General features: G+C 43.6%; 1 protein-coding gene across 1 annotated transcript; it reads left to right on the top strand.

Moving 5' to 3' along the window:
• Positions 1-10,801: 10,801 nt before the first annotated feature.
• Positions 10,802-11,356, top strand: LOC104033504 (interferon beta). Its single transcript, XM_009486178.1, has one exon. It carries the CDS (start codon positions 10,802-10,804, stop codon positions 11,354-11,356), a length of 555 nt encoding a protein of 184 aa, XP_009484453.1.
• Positions 11,357-13,843: the final 2,487 nt, after the last annotated feature.

Here is a 13,843-nt window from a genome sequence, read left to right as displayed (position 1 = left end):
TTTCATGGGCACAGTGCTATCCAACATCTATATCACACAGGCCTCAGACAGATAAGAGGGTATCACTTCCCCAGGTCTCAGGGCCAGTAGTCAGGAGGAAAGGCAGCTATGGTTTGGTGATGATGAGGGAATCCCTGAACAGGAAAGTGGCCTCTTCTTATTCCTCAGAGCTTCAATCAACTGCTCACATTCACTCAGGACCAGTTCTGACCTACTGCTTCTTAAACCCAACTTGACCTGGCCACTGCTCTACGGGACCAGAGGCCTTTCTGCAAAGCAGACAGTGGCAGGCATGAGAAACACTGGTGCAGTGGTGCCTGGGCTGTTTTTCTGCATGTCGCTGAGCCAGAGAGGGAGCACACCTGGAGCAGCAGCAGCAGTTCAACTGGCCCATCTCACCAAGGCCAAGAGGACTGTTGCGGTGTGTAGCACTCACTGGCACCAAGGACACAGCCCAGGTGGCCTGAGCAAGGCTGAGAAGTGGGGTCCTGCTGCAGGGGCAGTGCTTGTTGGCCTGACCATGCCTCTCCCCAGAGAAGTCTCTGTGCCAGCACAGTTCCATCCCTGCTGGCACTGAGTCCATGGCCGGGGCCACTGCTGGGCCCCACAGTGGCACACTGTGGCATGCAGGCTGGAGCACTGAGGGAGGGGGCAGGCGCTGGGGAGCTGTGGGAGAAAATGGACAGTCTCCCTGGCACCCAACTTCCCCCAGCGCTGCCAGAAGCCTGTTTCTGCTCTGTGGGGAGCAGAGGGAGCCAGTTGGACTGCCTGTCACTAAAATGCTCCCTGTGCACTGCTGGTCTTTGCCCTATATGCCCAGCACCCTTTTCTGAAATTAACATATTTGAAGAAGCTAATTAGAGCTGAGGAATCTGCCATTTAATTTCTGGCCAGTAGCTAATTTATTTGAATGCTTTCTGAAAAAAGAGGGGAGAAGCAATCAGCGAGGGAGAATGTAACGCTTGCTGAGTTGTTGGGGTCAGTTTAAATAACCACCCCCAGCCTTCCCAAAGATCCACATTACCCCAGCATCCTCTGTTCACTAAGTTTTAATGTAAACACTGGCTTTGGAGCATGAAAACAAAGGTATCTTAACAGGCCAGGGAGAACACCCTGAGACTGTGGCGAATGGCGTGGATGTCCGTGATTGCAGCTGTACTGCAGCATGCTGTGGGCACACTTTAGCATGCTTGGTGCTCACTGGGATTTAGGCCAGGCAGAGATGGTGACTGTCCTGGGCTGTTGCCAAGATCCCAAGCTGCTGGGCTGTGCGCGCCTGAGGCAGTCACCCTAGGGGAAGTGAGGGGCCATGGGTTTGCATTGGTCCTTGCTCACTCTGTGGGAACAGCTTCACCCTGCATCAGGGCCTGGGCTCTGCTGTTGCCTTTTGGTCAGGAAGCTTCTTGGGTTTACTGAGGCCCTTTTGAGCCCCTGATGGGAGGATGTTTTCTGTGTGTAAATGCTGGGAAGTGCCTTCTGGTATCTGACACGCTGAGTGGTAATTTCCCCAGATAGCAGAGGTACTGTGTTTTCTTCTGGTCTGAGCTTGGTGGATCTCCTCTGCTCCCTAAGACTGCTGTCCTGAGCTTGCAGAAAGACAAAGCTGCTGCTGGTCCCCTGCTGGAGAAGGTGCCCTGCCCTTCCTCTCCAGAGTTACCTGGAGTTGGAATGACCTCCTACTAGCACAAGGTGTCCTACCCTGAGCTCACAGGGAGATGTGGAGTCTGCTGGACCTGCCTGTGGTGAGTGTGTCTTGTCTTGGGCTTGCAGAAGGATGCAAGGAAAAATGTAGGACACCCCCTCCTGTGTCAGAGTGTCATGCCTTGAGCCTGCAGGGAGGTGGTGAGCCTGGGGCATTACCTGGTCCTGGAGCAACCTGCCCTTTGCACACAGAAGGCTGCTGTGGCCCCAGATACTGACTACCCATATTACCTTCATAGGCAGAGAAGATTTACAGAGGGGTTACAGTAGTTGGGGGAGGAATGTGCAGGATTTGTGGGAAACACCCATAGCCATCCACACTCACCCCCATATGTAGCCCTGGATACATGGCTGCAGGCCACGAGGCCCCAAGCAGCCAGGGAAGGTGGATTGGTGGGGAAGTCCCAAGGGCCCCATGGTGCCATGCTGTGGGGCACTGGGGTTGGGGCTGCCCCATGGCAAAACCCCCTGCACACTGAAGACGATGGTGCTCAGTCCTGCGGTGATCTGCTGGTGCAGCGTGAGAAGCTGGCTGTGAACATCTGGCTGTCTCAGCTTGGAGGAGGGACCAGGAGAGGAGAGGTTCCCAGTAGGGAGTCTAGCTGGTGCAGCGTGAGAAGCTGGCTGTGAACATCTGGCTGTCTCAGCTTGGAGGAGGGACCAGGAGAGGAGAGGTTCCCAGTAGGGAGTCTAGCAGGGCAGCTGATGAGTGTGATAGTGAGCACAAGCCTTCCTGAAGCACCTGGAGGAGGAAGCAGTCCACATCCTGGAACATGGCTCTCCTTGAACGACTGACCTCCCTGATAAGGGCTGGAAGGCAGGGGAAGGCATTGAGATGCCTCAAGTGGAGGGGTCAGGGCTGACATCTTAGCACTAGTGCTGGCTAGGCCATGCAAGGGGTTGTGCAGGGCTGGACCTGCTGCTTCCCCTGAGGCAGAAGTGACTGGGGAGGTGATAGTTGTGGGCCACCCAAGCTGTAGTGCCCAGGCTTTCTTCTGGAGTTCATGATCCTTCAGGGAGTGAGAAAGGGAAGTAGCAGGTACACAACACCCTCTCCCTCTCCAGATACGCCCTGCATCCCCCTGCAATCACGGTGACCCTGCACTGGACTCGCTCCCATGCATTAGTGTCTGTCCTGTCCTGGGAGCCCAAATTAGGAGATGGTGTTCCAGGAGTAGTCTAACCAGTTCCAAACCACAGGGCAGGATCCCTTCCCTGGGCTTCTGGCAGCAACCCTTGCACATGCAGTCCAGCGTGTGGGGACCTTCTTTGCTGCCCAGGTGCACCGCTGCCTCATGACCATGTTGTCCACTTGATCCAGGACCTTTTCTCTAGAGCTTCTCCCAGCTGGTCAGCTCCAGCCTGTCCTGCCGCACAGCTTTATGTGTCCCAGGGGCAGGACTTTGCATTCACTTTTGTCAAATCAATGCCCTGAGGTTCCCGTCAGCCCATTACCTCCAGCCTCTTGAGGGAAGCAAATGGGGTCTGACACTGTGTTCACCTCTGTTTAAGCAGAAAAGGTGTAGTGGCACACTGCCTGCAAAAGGGAGGACATTAAAGAATATTTGTTCCTGTACTAAACCCCAAGGGATGCCACTAGTTTCTCTCTGCCAGCTGGACTTTTCACCACTCTTTGCAGCTCTCTGAGCTGGCCTGAACCCCAGGATTTTCCACTCACCTTCTCACCCTCTCACCCCACCTGTGGAAGATTGCAATGGCACTGTGAAGGAGCAATGTCCTGCAAAACATAATAGTTTGTTATATAGTTTGTTTGTTATTAGGTCAATACTGACAAGATGAGGATTTCCCTGTTGGATAGCATAAAGAATGACTACAACATTATACGGGACCTGCTGTCTTTCTCCACATGCAGAGTAGGAGTGGGGCTGCTTCCTCAGGGACAGGGAGCCAGGAGCCACAGGTGGCCACAGTGCACACCAAGTAATTACACACCTAAAGGTGCAACTCCACAGCACCAGAAGCAGGAAAAACAAGATGCCTGATGCATCTGGAGAGCTCTTACTGTGAAAGGCCCATGGAGGAGCATCCCTAGAGATCTCCCCTCCTTCACCCAGGTTCTCAACAACAAACCATTCTCTGCGCTGCCTAATGGCTCCACAAGACTGCTCTCAGCACATGGGAACTGTGCTGGACACTCTCCAGATGACTTTCCCCAGGTTAGCTGCAAGGAAAATGACAAGAAATGCCACAAAGAAGAAAGAGATCACCCACACAAGAACAGCATGAAGACTTCAACAAGACTCTTTATTCCTGCACCTCTTGTATTCATTGCATCTCAAGGCAAGACTTCACTAAGAAAGGAAGAGGGACCATCACACTCCCCCTTTCATCCTTCCTCACCCATTTGTGCCCACTGCTACTAGCAGGCAATCTCCTGCTACCTCCTGGGTAGAAAGACAACTCTCCTTCTCCTCCCTCACCACCTTTCCCATGAAGATTGTGCAAAGGGAAGGAGGATACTGGCAAAAGCCAGGGCCAGTTTGCAAAATGGTATCCCTTCTATGCACAGCTGACACATCTGCACATATTATCCTGCAAGGCATCAGACAGAAGGGCACAGAAATCAGGAAAGGAAGATGCCCCCATACCAAACTGCTGGAGCAGGCAGGAGGAGCGCCCTCAGTGCCACAGATCCCCCCTGGTGCCCTGACCCTCCTTGCTCAACCCTGCAACTGCTGTCAGCAGCAGCATGGCCCCTTGCTCCAATCCTGCCCTTTACCACAGCTGCCTTGTGGTACCATTCTGCCTTTGCTTCCACCAGAGCAAAGTCAACAAGGACAGCCTGAAGCTTCTCGCCCACCTGGGCAAGACCTCCCTGGCCATGGCAAGTGCTGAGGGCCAGCTAGAGAAGTGCTTGGGACAGTGGGGCAGCTGGGGGAGAGTGGGACATGAGTCCCCCAAAGGGAGCTCACCTCCCTGTCTCCTGAACATGGCCCCTTTAAAATGCCTGTGAGGCTGCAGCTTGTTCCCTTTCCTCTCCCAGCAGTTTCTGCTCAGCAGCCTGTCTCTGCACTGGCCTCTTCTCACTCCTCCAGCTCAGACCTCTACTCCAGGAGCAGGCTATGCTGCTCGGCTGCCTTGGACCTTTTTCCTCAGGGGACACTGTCCTGTGTTGGTCACCCTTGTGATGCCAGAGAAGGGAGAAATCCAACCCTGGCCTTTGAATGCATGCTACCAACACCTGCCTGTCAAAATGGTCTCAGCCAGCTCCTGGTGCTTGTCTCTGTAATTGTAAAACTACAAATGCCTCATATATTTGCCTATTTCCTTATGTATTTGCCTCATATTTTATGTTTATTTTCAGGGTTATATTTATATGCATTTAATTTTTCCTATTTTTATTTTATATGCTCAAGTATTTTTTATGACCTTTGTTATGGTATTCTCCAAGGCTGCCTTTACACTGTTTAGAGTTCATAAAAATCACTATTCCCATGCAAACATATCTTTGAAAATGTCTGGCTTTTTGAGATAAACAGAAGGGTTTGAAAAGCATTTTTAGCTTCGGCACCTGTGTTTTTTCTCATTGTAAAATGAATGTGAGATCCTCCATTTTAAGAAGGCAGTTGCCACTCAGAATAGTCTGGTAATTCTTTAGGAATTCACTTATTAAAAAATGAATGCCATGTATATTCAAGAATTTAAAGTCTGAACACTGTTTCAGAGTAAATGCCCATTCAACATGATAGATCATGCTGTATTTTCAGCAAAACTTCCAAAGAACCTGTCTATGCCCAGTGGTTTTGACAATTACCAGATATAAGAGCCTTGGTGAGGGCAAAAAGACAGCCCCAGTGTGTGCTGATCTCCAAGCTGTCAGTATAAGAAAATAAATACACTGCCAGACAGTTGCGTTCCCTACAAGAAGGACTGCAGGTCCTGCTCCTTTTTAAGCAGAAAAAAAAGGTCCTGACAATGTTTTTATGTTTTTTTTAATTAAGGTAACCTTTAGTGACATAAATGGAAATAGTAATTTCTTTTTACTTCCATGCTTCTAAAAAGTAAGTTATGATAATATCCTTTTGCTACTACTTCATTGAGGACTGCTCTGTTAAATTCCTTTTCCAGCAAACTGCATTTGTAGCACTTAGGGTTTTTTAAATTATTAGTTAATGACCTTATTTCTAAAATTGTACTTCTTTAAACGATACTTTGCAAAAGCAAGCATGTACTGCTCAAATGGTTTCAGTGAATTACTCAGCATAAGATAAAACAGTTGCTTGGATTGGGAGAGGTCAACAGGATGCCAAGAAATGGTCTGCTGAGATGGGAAGGCCACATGGCTAAGTTAGATCTTCTTAATGCAGACTGTAGTAGTGATTGTGAATGAAATGGTAGCATATGAGCTGAATTAACTGTGCTTTAATAATTTAAAACTGAATAAAGTATTCATCTTCATGGCAGATTTTGTAGTTAAAAAACTATATAAATTTTATCCATCCATGTTGAGTGGTTCCATATTAAACCTGTGATTCCCATTTCTGACCAGCGCATGGGCACATGGGCACTTTTGGCTGCTCCTGCCTTTGTCCATCACAGCACAAGGCTTCCACCTGGCCAGCCACATGGGCTTAGGATAAGAGCAAAGAATCCAATCTTGCCTGTATTTGAAGTTTTTGCTTTTAAAAAAAAAAAAAGTAAGAATTTAATTATATAAGGGAGAGGACTGGCAAGTTATAGCTGTGATGGAAAGCATAATGGAGAAAAACTGTTTTCTTTTGACATGGGCACTGTCAAGCCAGCTGGGGAGGAAGCTATCATGTGCAGTGACAAGCTGAACCTATCGGGACTCCTTTGTGGCATGCTGACTTGTTAAAATCAGTGTGTTCTGAATGAAGGAGAAAAGAAACTGATAGCTAGTGTAGATGAAATGTTGGGAGGAACTGGTTATTTTGATTTGAGAAAGCCGGTGTAAGGTTATATGAAGTGATTTAACATGGGATAGTTATCAGAGGCCAAAAGCACACTATTTTACAGGAATGTTCCCTTGCACTGCTCCATTGCTAGCATATACATAGGCTGAACTTAGACTTACCACTTGCCTTGGTGCCTGAGATAAAAGAACCCATGACATAAGGGATAGCAAATATTCATTTAATTCCTCTATTACATTATAAAATAAAATTAAAAACTTCGATTAGGGAAGCAATTTGTGGCATTTTAAAGGTGTTAGAAAGACATAAAATTGTGCACGTTTAGCTCTAGTATTACACTCCTGTAATGAATACATTACGTAGCTAGATGACCTTTTAAGGGCAGATTTTTCTTGCATGGAATTGATGATCAGATAATTTTTCTAGAATAATGATCTGTTAGGTCTACTTGGAAATACAGCTGTGCTTTGTAAACTTATTTCCTCTTTTCATTCTAGGTTAGAGTGGTCTGTGCTTCAGCCACAGGCAGAGAAATAAACAGCAATCTGTGCTGCAGCTTCATATCACTCAGTTACCTCTTCCAGTCATTACTTTTAATGAACTGTGTGTTTCTGGATTAAGCAATAAAGATAGATGATTAGGGGAGACTGTGTGCTGAATCATGCAATGTTACTACTATGCTTTGCTCAGTGGAATAATCAAGAAACTGGCTGAGTGGGGAAGAACAATTTGTTATTTAAAAAAAAACCAACACCAAAAAAAACACAAACAAACAAAACCCAACAACACAACAAAACCACCAAAAACCTGATGGAGTAAGTCAAGTGTCACTGTTCTGTGAGGAAGAGTGGATAACTGATCTGTTAACACAGATGAGAGAATAAAACACCTGGACCAGCTCTATCTTTGTAAGAAATCTGGAAGAGACCATTTTCTATTTTTCCCCTCTGTAATGTTTGTGACACCCAGGATGGTGTCTCCAGCTCTTCATTGAGGGGTAAACATGTAAAAAGCTATTTTGGAAGAGGAAAGAAAGAATTGTGTGTCTGGGAGATACAATAAATGTGAAGAAGTTTACCTGTTTAAATCAGTAGAAGGATTAAGATTATATAATGACTACAGTTTGGAAAAAAATACTTGTGTATGATTTATGGAAATAGCTGTAGCAGTATTCAATATTTTTCTTTAACTAAATAATCTCTTTTTTTAATTTAATGATGATTGTAATATGTTATGTGTTTACCTTCTACAGCTGTATTTCTGCAAAAGTGTTACATCTCATGACCATTTTGTACCTAACACAATAATGCACTTCAGGCCAGTTTTTCCAAAGTAATGAACATTCCCACGAAGTGAAAAGATCTGGTCCCATGTTATGCATTTTATATCCTGCTCTGATTGTTCTTATTCTTTTTATTTAATACAGTCATAGGTGATAGGGGATTCATGTTTTCCTCACACTGGCAGTACATTCATTACAAGATGGCTTAAGCAATGTAAGGGCATCCAAGGAGTTTGTTCATGTGAGTAACTATGCTCAGCTTAATTTATAAATTTTTAAAGCCTCCCAAATACCTATGTGCTGAACACAAAAGATGTCCTAAAACAGTATCATAAATCTGCTCAGAGTGACTACAAGTCTGGGAATGAAGCCAACCACATAACAGTGGATGCAACAACAGAACAAAAACACAGATCTGGATCTCAGACTAAAAAAACAGTTTTTCTAACCTCTTCATCAAGACATAATCACCTGAAGAGAACTGCCTTTGCAATGACGTATGTTTGCACAGAAGGCTGATGAGTCAGAAAAATGAGCGTTCAAGACTAGCTTTCATCAAAATAAAATTTAAGACAGGAGCCAGATTTCCCAATGTACTGTGATAGTCCTAACCTCCTCTAATATATGGCTGATCCTACTTCTGATCTTAATAAAGAGACTTCTGGACTTCTGACTCTTGTTTAAGAAGTGAGTAATGAATACTCTGACCAGGACTAGAGGGGCCCTGCCTCCATCCCGGTGGAGGAAGGGGGCAACCGGGTTTACTGGACTGTGGATTCAATGGCCTGGCACATCACACCCACAGGACTACAAGGCTCTAGTGCACATTGGTGCACAGTGTACCCTAATGCCATCAAGCTGTACAGGGGCAGAACCCATCTTTATGTCTGGAGTGAATCCATGGGATTGCTTTTGCTCAAGGACCTGGGTCCACTTGGTGGGTAACGTGGAAGGATGGGGAAGTCCGATGTGTACCACAAGGGGATTTGATTTCGGGTAAAAATAGCCAATTAACTGAATGGTATAATGTTAATCATACAACACTGTATGTCATCACCACTATGGTTGCTATATACCCTATCAATGGTATTACAATAAGAATCACCCAGATTAATGAAGAATGAACTTTGATGAAACTGAAAAGTGCAGCAATGGTAGAACCAGACAAGTACAGTGGTGATGGAACCAGAACTGGCTTCAGCATGCAACAATCCAGCACAACACACCACCTCTCCTGCCCTGAAGGACTGTTATGAGAGACAGAGCCCAAAGTCATAGACTAAATTAACTCAACAGACATTTTAGAGGGATGGCCTATAGACTTAGGGGATGATATCTGTGTATATATATCAAAATACAGGAAAGGTCATGGTAATTAATTGGGATGTATTGGAAAGTATGGAACCTGGGCATCATGTAGATGGTATAGAATAAGGAGTGGATATTGTCCTGGTTTTGGCTGGGATAGAGTTAATTTTCTTCCTAGTAGCTGGCATAGTGCTGTGTTTTGGATTTAGTATGAGAATAATGCTGATAACACATTGACGTTTTAGTTGTTGCTGAGCTGTGCTTACACTAAGTCAAAGACTTTTCAGCTTCTCATACTGCCCTGCCAGCGAGGAGGCTGGAGGTGCACAAGAAGCTGGGAAGGGCCACAGCCAGGACAGCTGACCCAAACTGGCCAAAGGGCTATTTCATACCATATGACATCATGCTGAACAAAAAACTGGGGGGAGTTGGCTGGGGGTGAGGGGCAGCTGCTGCTTGGGAACTGGCTGGGCATTGTTTGGGGGGTGGTGAACAATTGCATTGTGCATCACTTGTTTTGTATATTCTTTTATCATTATTATTATTTTCCCTTCCTTGTCTGTCCTATTAAATTGTTTTTATCTCAATGCACGAGTTTTACCTTTTTTACGATTCTCTCCCCCATCCCACTGTGGGGAATGAGCAAATGGCTGTGTGGTGTTTAGCTGCCTGCCAGGTAAAGCACGACACTAAGGAAAGCAAATGGCTGAATTTTAGAGTATTTTTTGTCTTCTCTACTCATATTATTCCCATTTAATGTCAGAATTCAGACCTGTGGTCTACTGGCATTGACATTAATTATTGCTCAGTTACTCATATGAGGGAAAAAAAGAGTATTTCATCCAAGTATCTAACCTGTTCCCATGTAAGTATTTGTATTCACATGGCACTTACAGTCTCTAAGTGAGCTCAAGGCCTCATTTAATTAGCAGTGTATATGTATTAAAATACCAATAGGTATTAATGCATGTGCACATTTTCTAAATATACATATATATACACACACAAACACATTTTAATGATATGACATCTGTCCTTAGAGTCTAAACGGTCGAGAGAAATAAAGGTGAGGAGAAAGAAAATATTTTCCCTGAATGAAAATAGGTAGAGAAAGCTTAACTGAATTTTTGAAGTATAAGTCATGCTGAGGAGACAGGATGGCAGTAGTGTTCAACATGTCTGTGATGCACCCAGTGTTATTTTTTTTCAACAGGTTCTTCCACTGCTACAATATTAAGAAACTAAGGATATTTCTGCAACTTTTTCTTTTACATTCTCATTATACTTCCTGTAGAATTTTTGAGGGAGAGGGAATAGATAATCTAAGAGAGAGAGAGAGATAACACTCTAATATCCAGTTGAAATAAAAAGAAAGTGGCAAAAAAAAAAGACAATGAAGTCATAAAGCAGAAAATGAAAGTGGTAAGTGTCAAAAGCATACACAAGGGGGAAAACCTTAAAAACCAAAAAATGATGAAAGAAAACTTCTCCTACAGAATAATTAAATTTCAAGATTTTGAAGAAACAGGAGCCTACGAATGACCTTCAAAGCATCCCAGCCTGTCTCTCAGAATTTATACACAGGAAAGGAGGAACGTAAGAGCTTATCTTTACCATGAATGCATTTGGCTTGATACAAATTGGCCTCCTACTGTTGTGCACCACCACCATCTCCAGTCTTCAGTGTAACCACCTTCCTTTACAGCAAAGAAAAGTGATTGAGAACAGCCTGCAACTTTTGGACAAAATGGGCAAAAAGTTTCCTCAACAATGTCTAAGAGAGAAAATGTCCTTCAGATTTCCTGAGCAGGTTCTAAAGCCCAGACAGAAAGAGACTGTCAAAGTGGCCATTGAAGAGATCTTCCAACATATCTTCTATATCTTTAGCAAAAATCTGACTCTAGCTGCTTGGGATGGGACAGTTTTAGAACAATTCCAAAATGGACTTTATCAACAAATTGAGCAATTGGAGGCTTGTGTAATCAAGAAGCAGACCCACTACTTTCGGAGTAAAGAAGTTAACAGGCTGAAACTGAAAAAGTACTTCCAAAAAATAGACTGTTTTCTTAAAGACAAACAACACAACCTGTGCTCCTGGGAGATCAGCCGTGCAGAAATGAGGAGATGTCTTCAACTGATTGATAAAGTCATAAGGAAGCTTAACAACTAAGGTACAAAGATTTTGACTTGGTATAACTTAGCTTTAAAAGTATTGTTATTTATTCTATGATCTATCTTGTGGCAGTGCTTCTAGTTCATTTTGATTGTATTTAAATAATTATGTTGCTGAAATTTATTTTTGCAAATGTAATGCATTATCCAATGTAAGTAAATTTTTCCCTTGGTAAGCAAGGTGTCTACATTAGCTATAGATTAATCTGTATGACATTTCAGTGAGGGTTAGTCAATAGGAAGGGATTGTAATATTACTACATCCTATGGTGTTTTCTACTAAGAAAATGTTCTGCTACTTTCCATCTCTATTTCACCCAGACACAGAGAACCATATATTGGTGAATGGAGTATGCATCCCTCACCTTGCAGCAATTGCTATATTTGTACTGATTGAGACTGCATCAAAAGTAAAGTAGTATATTGTTTATTTAAGTGGTCCTAGCTTAGGTTGAGACCATCCATTAATCTTTCAAAAGTTTGCATGCTCTTTTCCAAGAATATATGGGCTTTTTTTTTTTACATTTGAGTCATTCTAACATTTGCTTTGTTCAAAGAGGTAAAGTAAAGTAATTCTAAAAGGATTTGTCTACATAGGATATTGTTTGCAGTAGCTATGGCTTCTGCAATAACTTCTCAGTTGGACATTGTTACTTTCAATAGAAATATCTCTGCCTCCTCTATCTATCTGGGGGAGAGGCTTTATTTCCTTCCTGTTGTGTTTCTAATTCACTTTAACTTTTTTCACAAGTTTACTTGAAACAACTTCTCTATATAAAAGTACCCTAAAGCCACATCTGCCTGTGGCACATCCTACTCGCTCATGGACATATTCATCCTGGCTACTGCAATCTCAAACATCACCATTCACTGCCGTGTTTTATTGCTGCATGAAATTTTCTGCCTCTTGCCCTTTGCTCACAAATTGACTGACAGAAACCTATAGCCCTTGGTATTCCAATGTATTTCCCCTTCAGACCACATAGCCTTGAGAAATAATTGCAATATAATCAAATTCTTTAAAACAACTTGCAACAAACTGGGCAAAATTCGACTAATTTCTGTGAGGTCAAACCCGGATTTTACCCTTGGGAAATTGTCCCTGGGTAATTCCACTTCAAATGGTTATGTTTTCCCTAGTCACTTGCTGTACGTTAGTAAGAGGGAAAAGAGAGTTATATCCAGGCTCTGTTACATAATGAATATTGGTAAAAATTTGGGGGGGGAAAGAAAAAAAAGCAACCTCCAAAAAAAAGGTATTTCCTGTGGCCAAGGCTGATGTACATTTGGCACGAGCTTCTGGGTCTGGCATAAAGAAACAGAGGAGAGAGAGCATGGCTGTGGCTCCCAAGAGAGGGTGATGTTAGTCCCAGAAGGCTGAAACTGCTGGAGGTTGGTTTAAGCATCAGGTAAGGAACCACTTTAAAGCATTCCCTGATCTCCAGCCATTCAGAGTAGTATCATTCAAAGGGGTGATAATAAAAAGGTACATCTAAGGAAAAAATTCACTGGTAAGACTAATAGCAATGGTACACCAGATCTCAGGTACCATATCTATGATACAGGTCTCTTTTGCAGGGTGTACACACTCTCCTCTCTACCACTGATGGATGCAAGCTAAAGAAGCTATGAGAGACATGGGTAACAGGTCTGAAGCTGAAATACCAGAAATAAAACCAGCTAACAACTTCACCATGATCCTGAACAACAGAAAAGACCAAAGAAACAGAGCAAAGCATCAGAGCCATTTTTCCGCCTGGTGACACCTGCCACAATGTTACAGCAAAATGTGTATTTCTTGGGCTTTGTAACAGTGCTTGAAATGGCCTCATTGTGAGACTGTTTCAAATCTTATTTCTGCTGCTTGTTTGGTTTTTGCACTTCTTCAAGCCTGTACAATAAAAGGACATTCAGCCTACTTACGTTTCTGGTTCTGATACCCTAGGTGGCTTCTGCAATGCAGTAAACTCTTGAAATAGCCTCATTTTTACTGAAACTTGGCAATAGCATGAAATATTTTCAGCTGCTCTCTCATGAAGGATCCCAGTTTTTATTGCCTCTTGTGCCTGTGGCAGGCATATGTTAATTCATGGCCCACTAGTTGTTCAGAAACTCTCATACCATTAAGCTTTCTTTTTAGTTCATAACTATCCTTAAAAATCTCATCACCAAATAAAAATATGTTTTGACATATTTCAGTCAACAGGGTACTTTGCAGTGCAGAAAAAAAAAAACCAGAACGGGCACTAGAGGGCAAAGTGAGATTATAGACAAGTGTAAGAATTGTAGGTGAATGTACGTGTGTTTTGGCAAGACAGTGTTTCAGCTCTTTATGAACATGCTGCTTATCAATAAACTGCTATTGGGTTCACAGAAGGGAATTGAAAGAACAATGAACTGTTCTTGAAAGAACAAAGAAGATCTCAGAGATGATGGACAGATGTTCATAAACCAGCATTTGACTTCAATTACTTTTTGGGCAACT

The sequence above is a fragment of the Pelecanus crispus genome, chromosome Z (assembly GCF_030463565.1).
Source record: "Pelecanus crispus isolate bPelCri1 chromosome Z, bPelCri1.pri, whole genome shotgun sequence".
NCBI lineage: Eukaryota > Metazoa > Chordata > Aves > Pelecaniformes > Pelecanidae > Pelecanus > Pelecanus crispus.
Note: the sequence above shows the minus strand (reverse complement) of the source record. Positions and strands in the feature narration are given on the sequence as shown.

Excerpts from the sequence above, each read along its gene's own strand:
- LOC104033504 (XM_009486178.1), top strand. The coding sequence starts at position 10,802 with ATGAATGCATTTGGCTTGATACAAATTGGCCTCCTACTGTTGTGCACC.